The sequence below is a fragment of the Aulonocara sp. 'chitande type north' Nkhata Bay genome, linkage group LG16 (genome assembly GCF_057382095.1).
Source record: "Aulonocara sp. 'chitande type north' Nkhata Bay isolate Kocher_YH1m ecotype deep benthic linkage group LG16, A_spYH_male_GT1.1, whole genome shotgun sequence".
NCBI lineage: Eukaryota > Metazoa > Chordata > Actinopteri > Cichliformes > Cichlidae > Aulonocara > Aulonocara sp. 'chitande type north' Nkhata Bay.
In genome coordinates this window covers 4,573,362-4,594,042 of record NC_141359.1, presented here as the reverse complement: position 1 = coordinate 4,594,042, position 20,681 = coordinate 4,573,362, and the positions used below count along the sequence as shown (strand labels likewise).

Sequence of the window (20,681 nt, the reverse complement as noted above, 5' to 3'; positions counted from 1 at the left end):
ATTGTGGTCCCCAGTTCACCTCCAGTATATGGAAAGAGTTTTGCACTGTCCCGGGACCCCTGGCTAGTCTTTCCTCTGGTTTTCCCTGCAGACCAGCAGCGAGCTGGTGTGTGGTGTCCTCCAATCCTTCCCAGCTAGCTGCAGGGCTCTCATCGTTCAAGGCTTCCCTGGGGTATCAGCCGCCTTTGTTTTCAACTGTTGAAGGTGAGTTCTTTGTACCTTCTGTTGAACACCATCTCTGCAGGTGTCAGTGACTTTGGAGGGCAACACAGGCTGCTCTGCATCAGACCAAAGAACTGAATAAACGATGTGTCGTCACAGGACTACTTACCGGGTCAAAAAGCATGGCGTGGTGGGTTGGTGCAGCCGACTCAGGGGGCAGTGAGCCCACTTGACTCGTTATACCGTTAGCTTCTAGGGTTAGCTTCTCTGCCATATTTCATCCCAAATTTACTTTAAATCTTTCCAGTTTAGTTAGAGTGCTAACCAGTATCGAGTGGTAGACTAGTAGGAGTTGTTTCAAACCTCACCATGTGACTCACCATGACTCCCCTAAATGGCCTCCTACTACCAGGCAGTACACTTAGCCTTCATTCCTAGGTGTAAGGTATGTGAAGACCTTTGCTCAACTTCCTGTGGCTCAACTTCCTGCCTACAACCACATTAGCTCCGGCTGACTCTTTAATCAAGCCAATGATGAAAGTCAATGCTTGGGCTACGCAGTGATTGTCCCAATGATACCTTGGGTTATAACCATTGCCCAGTCTTCTACACCATGCCAGTGTGGCCACACTAGCTGGGATGAACCTCTCACAGTACCCTTCTTGCCACTTGAACAGAGTAGAAGAAGGAGCCGACAGGACCTACCTTACCAAGGTGAAATATGCCACGAGTTACAGAGTCACCAACTCTCACTTTTGAGGTGCATGTGTTCTGTGACACAGAAAAAACTAATGAATCTGTAACTTATCTGAGGATCACATGTTTCCATGGAAATATTCACACTTCACCCGTGATGGCCAGATCCCGTGTCTCCGTCATCTCAAACGAAGTTGTCTTCTCGGGCTCGGTGCTGCTCTGACTGGAATACAGGTGGCTAAGACTCTCAAAAGTGAGCTCATGGTACCACTGCAGACCGATTATACTGTTGTGCTGGTTTGGTCTGAGTCCTGCTGTTAAAAAGTCTTTGTTGAAACTTGAATTACTGAAATTCATGGTAAATGGTAAATGGCCTGTGTTTGTATAGCACTTTACTAGTCCCTAAGGACCCCAAAGCGCTTTACACAACCAGTCATCCACCCATTCACACACTGGTGATGGCAGCTACGTTGTAGCCACAGCCACCCTGGGGCGCACTGACAGAGGCGAGGCTGCCGGACACTGGCGCCACCGGGCCCTCTGACCACCACCAGTAGGCAACGGGTGAAGTGTTGCCTACTGGACAAAACAGCTCTGGTCTTCGTGCTGATTGCTTCAGTCCCTTCACCATCAACATAGGCGCAAGAAGAAGTACCTAACCACCAGCTGTGTAGACCTGGACTTACTGCTGAGTCTTGACTCAGACTCTGTGTCGACTAATCTCCTGTCAGGGAACTGAAATATAGTCATATCATAGTACCAGTTTCTTAGGTGTGACCAAGTTGTCATCATTATGGCCATGGTCTCTTAGCTGCCAAGCTTATTCCTCTGCTTCATATGCAAGATGAGATGTCCTTGTCCTAGTACAACAGAAAGTTTTGGGGTATGATGTGTATTTGCTGTTCAAGGGCCCAGTAGCCCTTGGTGAGTCATGGGGCTGCCCTGAGCTGACTGGTGTGACTTATCAGTGTGTTTGTTTCTACACCTAAGCACTTTTATTTAAGTTGAGTTGAGTCCGTGACAATTATAGGGTTGTGTTTTTAATGAATTCTATGAGCCATTTGAAACACTGGTTTCACGTTTTAGACCTGGAAACTATGTACATATTTTCCATGTCTCTACATATCATAACGCAGGAAACTGTCTTGTCAGTATGGACTGATTTCTGGTTCTAGGTAGTGATCAAAAGAAATGGAAAGCCTGTACACTGCAAAAGCACAATAGATAAAACAAGGTAAATAGACACTGCAAAAGTTAGCTTCAGTCTCACCTTCGCAGTGCAAGTGTGTGGGAGGGCTGTTGGCATCAGCGCCCCCTGTAGCTGGAGTGAATCCTGCAGGCAGGTTATCCAGCATGTGGCTAGAGTCCCTGCAAGCTCCAAACCACAGATACACATCCAGTTTCGCTTGGACTGATAAGCCTGCAACACGCTTACCTGGAGGCTGCGTGCACACAGACACACACACATCCACACACAGAGATTATTTTTCATCTGGAAGCCTTCCTATGGATAAGACATGTTCTGCGTATGTGAGTTTACCTTGAGAAACAGGGTTATGACCTTGCCACAGTTAATTCCTCGGGCCTCCTGCCTGCTGGAGTACAGCAGGTCTCTGGTTCGAACCCGGGCGTATGCAACACGCTTGTTGTTGCTCAGCAGCCACACAAACATGTCTGGAACTGTGTGCTGGGGCTAGAGATTGTGAGGATGTACATGTGTGAATGAGAAAAGTTGTCATATATAAGGCAAATTTAAAAAAATGACATTTCAAAATTCACACTTTTTCCTGTGCCTGCATCCCAATTTTGACTTCGATTTTTCCATTTATTTTACTTATATACAGTAATACAACTTCACAGCATCAGTCATCTGAAGTTTCCTTATATCACAAGACAAACACTCTGCAATGTCAGTGAGAGAACCAGAACCATCAGACGAATCCCTGTGACAACTAACAGATACAAACCTCCTCCACAAGAAAGCGGAGTTTATGTGTGAGTTTTGCTGCGTCCTGTAGCATTTCTTTCACACCACCAGCATTTTTCTTCCTCCCTACCAGGGACTGTGCCTCCCCTATCATACTTTCCTGCAATACACATACATCCATTATTGTATGCGGTGTTGTATAAATGCTGTGTACGCTGTTGTTAAGATTGTGTAATGCACATTATGCATATGGAATACTAAACTGCAAATCTGGTCGCACCTGCCCAGGAGTTGTAAATAAATATCTTACATACTGGACATTTTTGCCAACAAACATCAATATCCAAAACAGTTTAAGTCTGCAATGTGATTGAAATGTATTATAATTGGTGGTCTGTGAGGCTTGTTGTTCATTTTGCATAGGTACTGAGGTAAAAGCAGACAAAAGTTAATTGAGATGTAAAGGAATGTGATAAGAATTGTACTTAGTTTTCCTACCAGCTCCTGTTTACACATGGTCAGGCGTTTCTTGTCCAGCTGTGTTAGATAAGTCGACTTCAGCTCAGCCTTCAACTTAGCCTCCGCTGCTTCAATGAAACTCCTGACAAACAGCCAAAAACATATTTAGCACAAACAGAATAAAATTCTTTTTCCAAATTTTTTCCAGCCCTCTCTAGTTTGCAGTGTTGACTAAGACTGCTGCAAAATGTTAACAATTACTGAGCTTTCAAAACTAAAGTAAAATAAAGAAAAGAACATTTGTGCTGACAGGAAGAGAAAAGTCTGTAATGAAGATCTCAAGTTTCTCAAAGAGACCGTAGTTCAAAAAGCTCAGGATCGTATCGTTTGCATTTTGTTTAATAAGGTGGTAAACTTGGAAAACCTGCCTGAAACATTGCTGTTATTTCCCCAGTCAAAAAACTGGTCAAGGTAGGACAACAAAAACAGAACCATAGGGTGAATGGTAAATGGACTGGTTCTTATTTAGCATTTATCTGCTCTATGCAAGTAGTTCCTGTCTAACATTCACACACATTCATACTCAGATCCACTGGCGAGAAACCTGGGGTTAGTATGTTGCCCAAGGACATTTGCCATACAGACTGAAGCAGTCAAGGATCAAACCACCAACCTTCTGATAAGCAGATGACCTGCTCTACCTCCCGAGTCACAGTAAAAATAGATGCCACCTACATGTGACCAGTACGGCTGGGGTGCTGGATGTGAATCAATTTTAGAATAACGCTGTAATGTGACAAAATGTGAAATAAGTGAAGCACTGTGAATAGTTTCTGGATGTGCTAGTGACTTTAACCTCTATTGTACATCCACTTTAGATTCAACTGCTGTACTTGGTAGCCTGAATTAATAAAGACGTCAGAAGCAGCGGATTAAAGGTGCTGGCGCAGATGATGGTGGAGCTGCCTGCCATGTATCAGGAGTAGGTGGAGGAGCACCAGCAGCAGCTGGACCAGGCCAAATGCCAGACAGAAATTCTGGAAAATTTAATTGTTCATGCTGGGTCTCTAGCAGTGCCACCACTTCACCCAGGCTCTGCAGTGAGGCTCCACAAGATGGGGGAAGGAGATAACACCTGCCCCAGTCATTCCAAGAATGGTTTCGGTCACGGCACAGGAAAGCCGGTGTCCTGTGGGGGAATGGTCGCTGTGGCAGCTGTCAGGGGAGACCCAGGTGGCAGCACTCAGCAAGCCTGACAGCAAGGAAGTGATTCCCGGATGTCTGTTGGGCAGCCCTGGACCAGCTGTGCCTCACCTGAAGACCACTGCCATCAGTTCTGGAAATGGGACCGAGGGATCAGACCTTTGTGTTGCTCTCACCGGTGATGTGAGCTTGTCCGACACCGACCTTGTGGAGGATGAAAAGCGATGATTCGCTCCAGAAAAGATTTCCCACTAGAACGGTCTTGTGACGACACTCTAAGCTCAGCCTTCGATCAAGCGATGAAAATTGATGGTCAAATGATGTGCACTGACATAACCCTGACATTTTCACATTTTGTGTTTATTAGGGACAGACTGTATTGAGACACCACTACACAGAAAGAGCACACCCAGTTATGTCAAAAGTCTGCTGGGAAACTTTTTTCCAGTTGGCTCATTATAACCTGATGTCTGGTCACATGGGATATGACGAAACTCCGGATCCAGTCCTGGCCCGATTGTCTTAGCCAGGCATCCACAGGGAGGTGGTGGATATCCTATCTGGAATGTCAGCTGGTGAACCAGTCAACCATTCTGAGAGCGTGTTTGTGCCCATTACCAGTAACGGAGGTTACCAGGATGATTGAGCATGTATCAAGACACTGAACTGAGGTCTGTTAGCTGTCCCCCCCACAATCCACTGGGCATTTTGACCAGGCCAAGTCTTTTTTGTCCTGGGCTGTGCGGCTGCCGTACCCCACAGTCGTGCCGTGGCAGAGTATGCTCTTGATCACAGCTCTGTAAAAGTACTTGTGCAAGTGAGGTCCTATTCAGGACCAGGGTGGATGATGTTCTGTTCTACTCTCACCACCTGAGGCTGGTTGGTGAGAAAGTCCCTGATCCATGGTATCCAGGTAATCAAACAGAGAGCAGCTCTCAAGCTCCACCACAGTGTCGGGGATGTTGTTATCTCGGTGACAATCACAACACAACTGTTCAGCTGGATCTGGTCTGGCTTGTTAGCGCGGGTCCTGGTATTGGCGACAAAAAGGATGGGGAGAGATGGTCTGTATGGGTTAGCTTGTTAGCTAGCACGTAAGGCGCTCCGCTTGCCTCACTTCTCACTGCGGTGTCTCCTCCGTCTCTGGAGCCACAGAGGGGAAATGGTGAAAATCTCTTCCATCTGTTGTAGCTCCAGTGGATAAAAATCCTGCTTCAAATGTACGAATTGGATATTCTGTTCGTTAATTTCTAGTAATTCCTCCCATACTGTCTAAGTGTCCAGCCCACAGTTGTCCAGCCTAGAAGTAATAAATGCAATTTATATAGGCAGGAATGCTTCGAGGAACTCCTTAATCCTTTCTGTAGAGGAAGCAGAACTTGGAGATGAGTGGAGTGGGCTGATTCGTCTATCACTGCCCATCACTGGGGATGAGGTCACTGAGTTAGTTAAACAACTCCTTGGTGGCCAGGCCCCTGGGGTGGATGACGTTCCCCCTGTGTGTTTCAGGAATTTGGGGTTATGGGCCATTTAGTCCCCGTACAAGCGTTGCAGGAGTTTGGTCTCCAGCATGGAAGGATGGTGTCATTATGAAGACATTCTAAGCTTCAATTCGATGGACAAAGTTAATGTCTGTTAAGTCTGTCATGGCTTAAAATGTGACAATGGAGTTTGAATGTCTAAAATTAGAACAATGACAACTATTAAGTAAACTGTTTTTGCTGTAGGAGTTCTGTTCTCAGTATTTATTGACTTGTAATGTCAGATCACATTTGCTGCTATGCTCTGTGCTATAAAATAATACATTTTTATTCAAATTTAAATTAATTATTTAAGTTGATTGTTTGGCCTTTATTTTCCCAGGAAGTGAACCACGTGAGACAGTTAGCTCACAAAGTAGCATTAAAGAGTTGCTGTGATTACCTGGCATCTGCACAAAAGTCCTGGAGGACAGATTTCATCAGCAGCTCGGCTGCAGGATCTGACTTTCTGTGGAGCTCCCATGCATTTGTCACCCCCTCCTCCTGCAAGACATGAAGATGAAGTTTCTCTCACGAGTGTAGGTGAGTGTAGGTGATATGTTGACACAGTTATCAGGTCAGTCAAAGCCAAGTCACTTTTTCACTTTAACAAATGTATCAAGTGTCACTGTGTCTTAATATACAGTAGAATGAAGTTTTAACACACTCATCAACACACATCAGTTGTTGACAGTCCATTTCTTTAAGATATGATGTGAGTGAAGTTGCCCCCCCCACCTTCTTCAAATCCAACAAAAGTGGTATCAAACATTTGTGCTGGTTTGTGCTGGTTTGTGCTGCAGAAATTTTTGTTTGTGCCGCTATTATTTTAAAGATATTAACAAAAATTTCTAGAGGTCAACCAGCCCCCCCATATTAATGGAATCAAACAAAATTGATGTCAAACATTTGTGCTGGTTTGTGCTGCAAAAATGTTTGATTGTGCTGCTAACATTTTAAAATGTTTAATAAAATAACGTCTTGATGCGTGCTTAATCATCCAGGTAAGTAAATCCCAAAAGGTTGATTCTGTTCATCTGGACATTTTCAGTTGGAGAAACGTTTCGTCACTCATCCAAGTGACTTCTTCAGTCTCAGCTGACTGCAGGTTTCCCCAACCTTATAAACACATGTGAGTGAAGTTGCCCCCCCCTACCTTCTTCAAATCGAACAAAATTGATGTCAACCATTTGTCCTGCAAATTATTTTGTTTGTGCAGGTTATGTTTCCCTAATTTTATAAACAGTACATGTACAGTGAGAGATGTTACATCTGTCTTCACTTGCATCCCAGTCATAGAAGCGTTGGAGGTCGTTCATAAGAGATTACAGGATCATCCCAACCTCAGCAACAGGACCACTCTCAGCACTGATCAGTTGTGTTTGCTTTTGGAACTGTGTCTTAATTCCACCTATTTTGCATAAGGGTCAGTACAGGCAGAAATCTAGGTGTGCCATGGGTTCCCACAGGCCCCTGGTCAAAGTCACCAAACCAGTTCGTAAGCAGGTACAGGTGTGGCCAGAAGGGTCCTCAGAGGCACTGCTTTTCCACCACAGGCCGCCACACACGACAACACCACAGACTTTCAGGAATATACAGAAACTGTCACTGCCTACATCCCAAGAATAAGAATTTGCATACTAACAATCATGGAACTAAGACTGAAAGAGATGAGATGTGTTTCGCTCTGTGTGTGTGTGTGTGTGTGTGTGTGTGTGTGTGTGTGTGTGTGTGTGTATACATACAAGAAGAACTGCTATGTTGTCCAGCATGTTTGAGTTGTGCATTCGGTAGGTTCTTTCTTCCCAGTGACTCAGCACATTAATACATGGCTTCTGCTTCTCCAGAGGCAAGTACATGTAGTACCTACACACACACACACACTGTAAACTTGAAACTTTACAAAAAGAAAAAAAATGATACTGTTTCAGTCCACTACTGTTAATGATTTGTTAATATCAATAGGTTTGGCTAGGAGTGATTTATTATTATTAAATATTATTGACTCTCCTTTATTAACATCATTAGCACCAGTAACCTAATCCATCCATCCATGCAACCTCTTATTCAACAACAGGGGAGAAGCCCAGACCTCCATCCCCCAGCCACCTCCTCCAGCTTATGTGAGGAATCACAGAGGCGATAAAAGGCCTGCTGACACGCCCAGAACACCTCACCAGGAGGTCAAATCAGATGCCTGAATCACCTCAACTGGCTCCTTTCAATGTGGAGGAGTAGCAGCTCTACTCTAAGCTGAACTCCTCACCCTGTCAGTAAGTGAGAGGCCAGGAGAAAGCTCATTTCGGCTACTTGGGGGGGGCGACCGTGGCTCAGGGGGTTGGGAAGCGCATCTGTAACCGGAAGGTCGCCGGTTCGGTCCCCAGGCTCTCTGTCCTGGTCGTTGTGTCTTTGGGCAAGACACTTTACCCTACCGCCTACTGGTGATGGCCAGAGGGGCCGATGGCGCGATATGGCAGCCTCGCCTCTGTCAGGGCAGCTGAGGCTACAACTGTAGCTTGCCTCTACCAGTGTGTGAATGTGAGAGTGAATGAATAGTGGCATTGTAAAGCGCTTTGGGTGCCTTGAAAAGCGCTATATATATCCAATCCATTACCATTACTTGTATAGGAAATCTTGTTCTTTTAGTCCCTGCACAAAGCTCGTGAGCCTAGGTAATGGTAGGGACGTAGCTCGACCAGTACACTGACAGCTTATGATGCGTGACTTCCTGTTGGCTGAACCTTTGCTGCATGTCACTCACCCGCTCTCTTTCCATCTGTCTATCTGTGCTTTCTAATAAAGGCACTGTTTATGTTTTATTGCAAATTTTAAAAAGAAATCCACGGTTTGCAATGACTGTCCAATGAAAATTAAACGTGCTGTCTTTGGTGCATAGAACAGAGTTTCTGACATCCACAAGAACTTTAATGTTTTTCAAAGGATCAGCAAAGTGACTCAACCTGTTTCCTTCCACAATGATTGGTTTTTCTGGAGATGTGGTGGATTTTGAAGTCATGGCAGCGTCTTGAGTTTCTCTGGGTAGCAGGGGGGAAGTAGGACTGTTAGGGGAGGTGCTGAGAGAGAACGAGCCGAACACATCACTAGTGTCTGGGAAATCCAGCACTCTTGGCATCCTCCGAGGGACTGCAGGACTGGTGAAACTGATAGTGGGCTGAGGGGCAGACTCTAAGGTGTTACCATAGTTACCTGATAGTGGGAGGAATAGTAAATGATAGTTTCATTATATATTAACCACATAAATGCAAGACTGGTATTATTCTTCATGTTTGGATTATGTGACTAAATGATTAGCAGGACACTAAACTCCTTAACACTCCACACATCCACTTACCGAGAGAGAACTCAAAGCTGATAGGCCTGTCTCCAATTTTCCTGTCAATCATGGTGGCCTCAAACAACGCACCAAACAGCAGGAAGCTCTCATTGTCGTCTGCATTAAGCTGGACACAGAAACATCTTCATGTATTCATTTCTCTGAAATTTGCACAATACTCTTTTTGCACAACCTAAATGGAGAAAGTAATTATCCATCTGGAGACACGGAGGTTTCCAGAATTTTTCAGTGAGGTGATACACGAGGGACCAAGTACCAGGTACAAGCGTGTAGAAAAATGTGAAACCTGTGTTTAATTTTCAAGCTCATGTGCCTTTGTATAGAAAAATAGATGAAAAGTGGCACTGTACAAATGGTAAAACATGTATTTACACTTTTTAATCATAATTAGATGCTATTAGGCTATTTATTAGGATGCTGCATGTTGCATAAAGCGCTTTGAATCCCCAGACACAAAAGAGAATCACTAGAACCATATTTTAAAATCTGCATGAAAGGAGAAATCTAAACAATTAAAAAGTGGTTTGAAGTACAATAATGAAGAAAACTAGAAAGCAGCATAAAATTGAAATATTTAAAGTATGACTACATTTCAACCATACTTAATTACTTTACTAAATGCATTTTTACGCTTCACTATGCTCTCATCCAGAGGGAGACATTGCAGGTCAGTAAAACTACTAAAATCATGAACTGTTTGCAAGTCCTGCCAAAAGTCCTGGAATTTTATCTGACTTTAGAAAAAGGCAGCATGATGTTGCCCCATTAGATGCTTTTTCAGCATGTTGTTAACGCAATGGTTTTATGGTTCCCAGTTAGAAAAATCTTTTGTGTAATTGATATATTTAGCTTTGGTGGAAGCTCTCAGAATTAGGTTCAATTCAACTCAATTGTACTTGTATACTGCCAAATCACAGCAACAGTAGCCTCAAGGTGCTTTATATTGTAAGGTAGACCCTACAATAATACAGACAAAACAATCATATGACCCTATATGAGCAAGTGCTCTGGCGACAGTGGGAAGGAAAAACTCCCTTTTAACAGGAAGAAACCTTCAGCAGAACCAGGCTCAGGGAGGGGCGGGGCCATCTGCTGTGATTGGTTGGGGTGAGAGAAGGAAGACAGGATAAAGACATGCTGTGGAAGAGAGACAGAGATTAATAACAGATATGATTCAATGCAGAGAGGTCTGTTAATACATAGTGAGTGAGAAAGGTGACTGGAAAGGAAAAACCCAGTGCATCATGGGAATCCCCGGCAGTCTACGTCTATTGCAGCATAACTAAGGGAGGATTCAGGGTCACCTGGTCCAGCCCTAACTATATGCTTTAGCAAAAAGGAAAGTTTGAAGCCTAATCTTAAAAGTAGAGATAGTGTCTGTCTCCTGAATCCAAACTGGAAGCTGGTTCCACAGAAGAGGGGCCTGAAAACTGAAGGCTCTGCCTCCCATTCTACTTTTAAATACTCTAGGAACAACAAGTAGGCCTGCAGAGGGAGAGCGAAGTGCTCTAATAGGGTGATATGGTACTACAAGGTCATTAAGATAAGATGGGGCCTGATTATTTAAGACCTTGTATGTGAGGAGCAGGATTTTGAATTCTTTGTTTAATATGTGCATTGAAGGACATGTCCTGGTCAAAAATGACTCCAAGGTTCCTCACAGTGTTACTGGAGGCCAAGGTAATGCCATGCTGAGTAGGCACCTGGTTGTATATCATATTGCTGGGTTTTTTTGTATTTTTTATTTGGGGCCTTTTACAACTTTATTGACAGATACAGTGAAGAAATGGCAGGAAAGCAGAGGAAAAGAAAGAGGGGAAGACATGCAGTAAAGGGCGGCAGGTTGGACTCACACCTGGGCTGGCCACTTTCAGTTGTACGACATGTGGTTGCCTGTTCAATGCACTGAGCTAAATGGCACCCATTGCTAAAGTACAATAACCTCAGTTTTATCTGAATTAAGAAGCAGAAAGTTAGCGGCCATCCAGGTCTTTATGTCTTTAAGACGTTCCTGCAGTTTAACTCATTGGTGTGTGTTATCTGGCTTCATGGACAGATAGAGCTGGGTGTCATCTGCATAGCAGTGTAAATGTATGCTATGTCTTCTAATGATGCTGCCTAAGGGAAGCATGTATAATGTAAACAGAATTGGTCCTAGCACTGAACCCTGTGGAACTCCATAATTAACCTCAGTGTGTAAATACTGATAAAATACTGGAACACACACACACACACACACACACACACACACACACACACACACACACACACACACACACACACACACACTCCTCTTACCACAGGAGGAGGATCCACAGGCAGGACCTCTGCTGCAGCTCTTCCTTTGTCATCATCAGCAGCTCCACCTGTGCCTGCTCCTCCTCCAGCTTTTCCTGCTTTAGCATCTTTTATTGGCTTCATAATACGGCTAAGTTTGGAGTCTGACCCTGTCCCTCCCGACAGAATCTCAACAGCCAGCTCCATGTAGAGTCGGCCCCTGATACCAACAGAAATCGGGCAGCTCATTGGTTTCAGTTTAATTCAGTTCCTTTCCATTCAATTCAGTTTTACTTACATAGTGCCAAATCACAACAACAGACACTTTATGTTGTAAGGTAAAGACCCCAAAATAAGTTTTTCTCAGAATGAACTTTTAATATTACCTGTACGACACACCTTCTCCAATGCCCTCATTAAGCTCCCCTGTGTCATCACCCAAAGAAAAATTTCGAGCAGACCCATACAGGTTGATCCAAGCAGGGCCAAATGTTGGTAAAAACCCTGGAGAAATAATAAAAACAAGAGATATAAAAGTCACCACAGATCAACTAACAGTTCCTCAGTAATTCTTGTGTCATGGACTTTGTTTCCTACCTCTGTCACCATCCTGTTCATTGGAGATGCATCTCAGGTCAAAGTAATGGGTTCCAATGGCAACGTCGTTCATGCTTCCCTCATCCCAAACCTACGAGGAAAGAGAAGCCAGAATTCTAGAAACATTAGTTTGATATGAGGTCAGTGATTATGGACTTAAAACATGACTCTTTCTAAGTGTAAATTACAGTGAAACTACATACAAACATGAAGTGAGCACTTCTGCGTTCATACCTGGATCTTCAGTCTCTGACACAGAGGAGGAAACATTTCAGTGAAGACAATCTGCTCATTCCACACTGGATCTGCTGTCGACTTTTGTGTTGACGTCCGACCCTGAAGGGACGAGTAAATGATTAGAACGTGATATTGATTTGCACAGTGGCAAGTACTGCCACTTCACTGCGAGGGGGCTCCTGGTGCAAAGTGCTTATGATGTAAATAGTAAAACACTGTATAAATGTATAATTTTACACTCTAGTGTAAAAGCCTCCCAAATCACCTGCAGAGATACCAGCCCCAGTGACCCTCAGAACAAGGAGGCAGTGAAAAGTAGCTTTTATGTTTAATTTCTAAATATAAATGATCAGACTTATCTGCTAATAAATGACATTTAACCAACCACTTGTTTGAAGAAGCTGACCACAACATATGGGTCTATGAGTGCTGTGTTTTCTCCTATGAAGGCCTTGGTGACATTAGCCATGATGCTGGAGTTGTTGCGGGGAAGGCCTTCAGCTCGATACACCTTCACACAGAAACGAGCCCATGGTCGTTCAGAAGGAAACCCCTCTGGAATCAACAGGTTCCTGAGGATGACCATAAACCATACACTTATATCAAATTTGCTACGAATTATGAGCAACAAGTGGAGGGATGAGCAGCACAAAGGCAAGTCTCATAATAGCTTAAGCTTTTGCATATACAGGGAGTGCAGAATTATTAGGCAAGTTGTATTTTTGAGGAATAATTTTATTATTGAACAACAACCATGTTCTCAATGAACCCAAAAAACTCATTAATATCAAAGCTGAATGTTTTTGGAAGTAGTTTTTAGTTTGTTTTTAGTTTTAGCTATTTTAGGGGGATATCTGTGTGTGCAGGTGACTATTACTGTGCATAATTATTAGGCAACTTAACAAAAAACAAATATATACCCATTTCAATTACTTATTTTTACCAGTGAAACCAATATAACATCTCCACATTCACAAATATACATTTCTGACATTCAAAAACAAAACAAAAACAAATCAGCGACCAATATAGCCACCTTTCTTTGCAAGGACACTCAAAAGCCTGCCATCCATGGATTCTGTCAGTGTTTTGATCTGTTCACCATCAACATTGCGTGCAGCAGCAACCACAGCCTCCCAGACACTGTTCAGAGAGGTGTACTGTTTTCCCTCCTTGTAAATCTCACATTTGATGATGGACCACAGGTTCTCAATGGGGTTCAGATCAGGTGAACAAGGAGGCCATGTCATTAGTTTTTCTTCTTTTATACCCTTTCTTGCCAGCCACGCTGTGGAGTACTTGGACGCGTGTGAGCATTGTCCTGCATGAAAATCATGTTTTTCTTGAAGGATGCAGACTTCTTCCTGTACCACTGCTTGAAGAAGGTGTCTTCCAGAAACTGGCAGTAGGACTGGGAGTTGAGCTTGACTCCATCCTCAACCCGAAAAGGCCCCACAAGCTCATCTTTGATGATACCAGCCCAAACCAGTACTCCACCTCCACCTTTCTGGCGTCTGAGTGGGACTGGAGCTCTCTGCCCTTTACCAATCCAGCCACGGGCCCATCCATCTGGCCCATCAAGACTCACTCTCATTTCATCAGTCCATAAAACCTTAGAAAAACCAGTCTTGAGATATTTCTTGGCCCAGTCTTGACGTTTCAGCTTGTGTGTCTTGTTCAGTGGTGGTCGTCTTTCAGCCTTTCTTACCATGGCCATGTCTCTGAGTATTGCACACCTTGTGCTTTTGGGCACTCCAGTGATGTTGCAGCTCTGAAATATGGCCAAACTGGTGGCAAGTGGCATCTTGGCAGCTGCACGCTTGACTTTTCTCAGTTCATGGGCAGTTATTTTGCGCCTTGGTTTTTCCACACGCTTCTTCCCTGTTGACTATTTTGAATGAAACGCTTGATTGTTCGATGATCACGCTTCAGAAGCTTTGCAATTTTGAGACTGCTGCATCCCTCTGCAAGATATCTCACTATTTTTAACTTTTCTGAGCCTGTCAAGTCCTTCTTTTGACCCATTTTGCCAAAGGAACGGACGTTGCCTAATAATTATGCACACCTGATATAGGGTGTTGATGTCATTAGACCACACCCCTTCTCATTACAGAGATGCACATCACCTAATATGCTTAATTGGTAGTAGGCTTTCGAGCCTATACAGCTTGGAGTAAGACAACATGCATGAAGAGGATGATGTGGACAAAATACTCATTTGCCTAATAATTCTGCACTCCCTGTACATCATCTGTCTGTAGCACTGAGCATGAGTAACATGAATCTCGATTGAAGCTTGAGCTCCCCCGATACAACCTTCAGTGGTTTATTAATTCTTTATAATCCAAGCCGCTCTGCAAATGCTTTTCCAGCTTGGAGTAAGACAACATGCATGAAGAGGATGATGTGGACAAAATACTCATTTGCCTAATAATTCTGCACTCCCTGTACTGATATCTCTGATTCGAGCAGCCCTTGGACTGGCTCAAAGATGTTCATTTCAAGAGGAGAAAATCCCGTGGACGCCTGGATCACCTCCTGCACTGCAAACAACAGAGGGTCTAACCAGCGATCCCAATTGTGTCCATCCAAATGAAAGAACTTACTAATCATGGATTTTATAGTCTTATTCAGCCGCTCCCCCAACCTGTCAGCCTGAGGGTGGCAGACGCTGGTCCGAACATATTTACTACTCAATAATTCGTACAGCTCTTTTAGTGTGACAATGAACAATGTGTTCTGGTCAACTAGTACCTCTTTCGGGATAACGACTCGGGAGATGACCTGAAACAGCACCTGGGCCACACTCTTTGCAGAAATGCTGCACAGCGGCACTGCCTCCAGATATCATGTTGCATAACCCAGCAGAACTAATACAAAGTGATATTTAATACTCACCACAGCACTGAGTGTGCCTTGAACATCCCACGGAGCACTGTTCAAGCGATCATTCAGAAATGGCACAACTGTAAACCTACCAAGACAAGGCCGTCCACCTAAACTCACAGGCCGAACAAGGAGAGCGCTGATCAGAAATGCAGCCAAGAGGCCCATGGTGACTCTGGACGAGCTGCAGAGATCTACAGCTCATAAAAAAAGTGTGCGTGTTAGTCCCCATAGGGAAATAGTTCCTCTGCATTTAACCCATTCACCCAGTGAAGCTGGGGGAATCTGTCCATAGGACAACTATTAGTCGTGCACTGCACAAAGTTGGCCTTTATGGTAATTTACCATTTTATGGTGGCAAGAAGAAAGCCATTGTTAACAGAAAACCAGAAGAAGTCCCGTTTGCAGTTTGCCACAAGCCATGTGGGGACACAGCAAACATGTGGAAGAAGCTGCTCTGGTCAGATGAGACCAAAATGGAACTTAGTGGCTAAAATGCAAAACGCTATGTGTGGCAGAAAACTAACACTGCACATCACTCTGAACACACCATCCCCACTGTCAGATATGGTGGTGGCAGCATCATGCTCTGGGGGGGCTTCTCTTCAGCAGGGACAGGGAAGCTGGTCAGAGTTGATGGGAAGATGGATGGAGCCAAATACAGGGCAGTCTTGGAAGAAAACCTCTTGGAGTCGGCAAAAGACTTGAGACTGGGGCGGAGGTTCACCTTCCAGCATCAACGACCCTAAACATAAAGCCCGGGCAACAATGCGATGGTTTAAAACAGAACATATCCATGTGTTAGACTGGCCCAGTCAAAGTCCAGATCTAAATCCAATCGAGAATCTGTGGCAAGATCTGAAAACTGCTGTTCACAAACGCTGTCCATCTAATCTGACTGAGCTGGAGCTGTTTTGCAAAGAAGAATGGGCAAAGATTTCAGTCTGTAGATGTGCAAAGCTGGTAGAGACAGACCCTAAAAGACTGGCAGCTGGAACTGCAGCAAAAGCTGGTTCTACACAGTATTGACTCAGGGGGCTGAATAATTACCACACCCCACTCTGCAGTTATTTATTTGTAAAACATGTTTGGAATCATGTATGACTTCTCACGTGTACACCACTTTGTGTTGGTCTTTGTGAGTACAAGAAAATAATTATTATAATATGATGTGTTAAATTTGTTTAGATCAGAGGAATAAGGAGGGATTGGTCTGTGTTTCAGTTTGGCTTAGCTGTAGCCTGAGAGTGTAATTGTTTAGAGAGAAAGGAATTTATGGACACTGGGGGTCTGCCTGCCTGCCAGGAGACAGGAAGCTACAGTTGGGGGTTGCTGATGCTGATGCTTGTACCTTTAATAAAAACTCATAATTGTTATAAACTTAGAAGTAGGTTTGCAGAAGACTCTCCACATGCTTATCTGTAAATGTAAGACAACAAGAGGCCAACGACCCAGTGGATGCAGAGTGGGGGTCTCAGTGTTTGTAATATGTTAACTCTGTTTTCTATGTTGTGTAGAGGAATTTGGTGTGGCTTGGGTGAGGAGATTACTTTTATGACCCCCAGGAAGTCACGTATGCAGAGACACACACAGTGCTTTGACTGTTACGACACACCCACACCTACATGCACACTCACTCACTCACGTACACACACATACACACAGGTACGCGCACACAGTCACTCACGTGCACTCACATAGACACGCGGGTATGCGCACACACAGGCACTCACATGCTCGTGCATAAACACAGACACACAGGGTTTGCAGCGCACCATGGGGGTTTCATGATGGGGTCACTTCTATAAAGCTGGCTGTAACTAACAAAGAGGTGGAAGATTCTGCAGAGGGACACCGGCCTGGCACGTCTTCCCTTCTAGAAGATGCATGCTTAAATGAAGATGAATAAAGGTTTTGTGGAATGACTACTGAGTTCCGGTGCCATCTCTGGATGCTTCGAGGAATAAAAAGAACTGATTTCGTAACATCTTTCACGTGGAATTCCAATAAAATTGATTCATGTTTGTGGCTGTAATGTGACAAAATGTGGAAAAGTTCAAGGGGGCCGAATACTTTTGCATGCCACTGCATGTTACTGATGCCTTTGACACTGTGGATCATGACTGGTGGGTGGGCATCACTGCCTCAGCTCTCCAATGGTTTAGGTCCTTCCTCTCTGATAAGTTTCTGTGTCAGCACTGATAGTTTTAGCTGCACCTCTGCTTCCCTCCCTTGAGGAGTAACATAAGTTTCCATTCTTGGACCACCTTTTGTCTTTGTACCAGGTGCCACTTGGCACTATTTTCCAGAAGAACAATATTTCTTTTCATTGTGATGTGGACAACAGTCAAGTTTGTTTTTCACGTAAGCACAGTGGTGCTCACAGCATCTCCTTGACTGATTTATTTACATAAATGACATTAAAAAATGTATCTCAATACGGGAAAGTACGGGAGGATAAGAAGTGCTATACTATACAACAACTATACTAAGACCTTGATGTTTTATGCTGATGTAAGTATTAGTGATATGGAAATCTCCAATAATGATGTGCATTATTTTCATAGATCAGGTGATGTCAACATAACACATAAACACATTTCATTGCAATGTTGACCCTGTGCTAACTTGCATATCACAAAAAAAACCTGAAAACTGAAACTGAAACATTGTTAACATGGACATTTAGAGTAATATATCAATTAATTGTCATTATGAAGTCAAATAATAATGTTAAATAATGTTGTATTGAAAAAATGTGTCCCTTAATGATAAATATATTGCTCTAACGTTTGGAAATGATTCAAGAGAAAGATTTTCCTAATTCGTCTGACCTGGAGCTTCTACCTATGACTTTGAAGCGTTACATTCTAAAATGAAAATGAAACAGGTGTCATTTTTTACTCATATGATCGGAGCAACTTGAATGAAATCTTTAGCTTCTATAAGCAGTAAAAACTTTAGACTTTAAGATATATTCATGGAATTTTGTAACATTGTAGGGCTTTGTACTGAAAAAAAGTGTGTTGATGCATCTCAATCATCCAGGAAAGTAAATCTCCAAAAGTTGATTCTGTTCATCTGGACGTAGCGTTTTGTGGGAGAAACGTTTCGTCATCATCAGGTGACGTCTTCAGTCTCAGCTGACTGCAGGTTTCAATCTTAGTACATTTGCATAATGACTGAAACCAGCCCACTGAAGGAACAATGAACTGGGAGGTGTTTTGCAGCTTTCTCCATGCCCTGTCATGTGATATATTATTCAATATAGGTCTACTTTGACTTTTAGCATTTATAATAAAGGTGAAGATCAAATGCTTTGCCAACCAATGGTACTCATGTACATCAAAACATAGTATATTGTTTTGATGTTCATAAAAATTGTGGGTAATGTAAAATCTTTGGTGGCCTTGACATTAACCTGGTTTTCAGAAAAATTAAATCAGTTCGAGCTGGTACTGGCATCTACCATCACACAAAATTTGAAAATGATAGTCTAAGGAGCTTGGAAAGAAAAGCGTCTGGACTTCTTTAAGTTGCTTGAAGACGTTTCACCTCTCATCCGAGAAGCTTCTTCAGTTCTAAGGTCAAATGGTGGAGAGTCCCAGATTTACAGTTTTTTCTGAATGCTTAAACCCTAACTGTGATTCCTGTAGCACAATCTCTAAAACTATTCAGACTTATAGCAAAACCACTCACTGAGTTTGCAAAACTAAAAGCACAAAAACTGCTTTGCACTCAGTTTGCAATTTTGTAACACACACTTTGCAAAACTGTAGGCACAATTCACTGCACAACACTCAATTACCACATTTCCAACACACTCCTAGCAAAAGTATACACATGTATGGCTATCATTAACACTAATTTGCCAACTGTCTGGCACACTTTCACATGTGAAAACTTTTTTAGATAATCAGTTCACTTTGCAATCAGCCTAAGCACTATAATACAGGTAAGCTGTGTGTGCGGAGTACAATGGAGGGAGCAGAAAGAGTGATAAGTAGAGGAGGCCGAGGAAGAGGACGTGGAGGTGAAGAAGTAGGATGAAGAGGACGACAAGGACAAGGAGGAGCAAGAGGAAGACGAGGAAGGGGGAGAGGAAGATGAGGAGGGGGGAGAGGAAGGGTAGGAAGAGTAAGAAATAGAATTGCTGATGACATCAGAGCTACAATAGTGGACCATGTAATCAACCGTGGAATGACCCTGAGAGAAGCTGGCCAACGGGTCCAGCCTAACTCGAGCCGCTACACTGTAGCAAGCACCATAAGGACATCTTGAAATGAGAATCGGTGAGTACAGTCACTTCGCACAAAGATTTGTAGCACTGCCGTATGCCAATGAGAAACACACCAATACCATTGATGTAAAAATACTGAAATTGTTACTTTACAGAGTTGCTAGATGACCAGATGCTGGGGCAGAGGAAGCATGTTCACTGCAGACCAAGTAACCCATATAGTCATTATGGCGATTGCAAATAATCCTATACTTGGAAATAAACACTTGTGTTTGTTTTGATGTGTTTGAATAAACACCAGTACTTGAAGTTTGGATCCCTCTATGCTTATGGATCTATGACAGAAGTATGAGCTCAAACTGACATAGCCTACCTTGTGCACAGAGAAAGCAAAGGCCAGATGTGTTTTGTATTCATACCATCAGTGTGCAGTTGGCGCATTGTGTGCTTAGTAGATGACGGCTTGTGTGTACTGTTTGATACGGAAACACCATTTTTACGAAGGTGTGAAGAGTTAATCTAGCTGTGTTTGCTTTTGCAAGAGAACTACAATGTTTTGATTATTGGGTGACAGGTTTTCTTATTTGTGTGAAGAGTTTTGCAAAATTAGCCAATAGTTACAAAAAATGTGCTTAAGCAATCAGAAAAAACTGTAAGCCCTATGGGAGTGATATGGAAATCTAAAATAATTATGTGCATTATTATTTTAAAAAGTCCTGACTTTTCTTTCCAAGCTCCTTAGACTACCGTGACCTGGATGACTGAGAACCTTCACAGACATATTGAAAATGATATCTTGAAAACTGGATCCTAGACTGAAAACAAACAAAACAGACAATTTCTTTCTACGAAATCTACAAAAACATCGGGTCAGTTAAATTATGAATGACATTAAAAAGATGGTTCATACTTGTCTATCTGCTCCTCGGCATCACTTGCTTTTTGTCCTGGCTGCATGGTATCTCCCTTCGATGAAAGGCTGATGTCACACTTGATATAACCTTTGACCCCAGTGCTAATGTCACCACCTTCGGTTAGCATTGCCCACTTATTGATGAACTGGTGACCTACAGGAGTAAGGAAGAGACACTAGTGTGATTTATGAACAGGTAAATTCAATAA

The 20,681-nt window shown here is 43.2% G+C and overlaps 1 protein-coding gene across 4 annotated transcripts in view; it reads right to left on the bottom strand.

Annotated features, from left to right (window-relative positions):
• fer1l6 (fer-1 like family member 6) overlaps positions 1-20,681 on the bottom strand; it is a 59,714-nt gene that overhangs the window by 26,468 nt on the left and 12,565 nt on the right. For all 4 annotated transcript variants that reach the window (XR_015125283.1, XM_086265566.1, XM_086265567.1 and 1 more), the window contains exons 7-20: positions 20,470-20,626; positions 12,819-13,005; positions 12,431-12,532; positions 12,197-12,287; positions 11,986-12,103; positions 11,621-11,819; positions 9,320-9,428; positions 8,928-9,174; positions 7,713-7,833; positions 6,371-6,471; positions 3,284-3,386; positions 2,826-2,945; positions 2,399-2,551; positions 2,129-2,300 (exon numbers count right to left, since the gene is read on the bottom strand). Coding sequence is in view for 3 of the 4 variants with exons in the window: in XM_086265566.1 (XP_086121692.1) it covers positions 2,129-2,300; positions 2,399-2,551; positions 2,826-2,945; positions 3,284-3,386; positions 6,371-6,471; positions 7,713-7,833; positions 8,928-9,174; positions 9,320-9,428; positions 11,621-11,819; positions 11,986-12,103; positions 12,197-12,287; positions 12,431-12,532; positions 12,819-13,005; positions 20,470-20,626 (1,980 nt within the window). In the remaining variant the exon portion in view is untranslated. The remainder of the gene's footprint in view (positions 1-2,128; positions 2,301-2,398; positions 2,552-2,825; positions 2,946-3,283; positions 3,387-6,370; positions 6,472-7,712; positions 7,834-8,927; positions 9,175-9,319; positions 9,429-11,620; positions 11,820-11,985; positions 12,104-12,196; positions 12,288-12,430; positions 12,533-12,818; positions 13,006-20,469; positions 20,627-20,681) is intronic.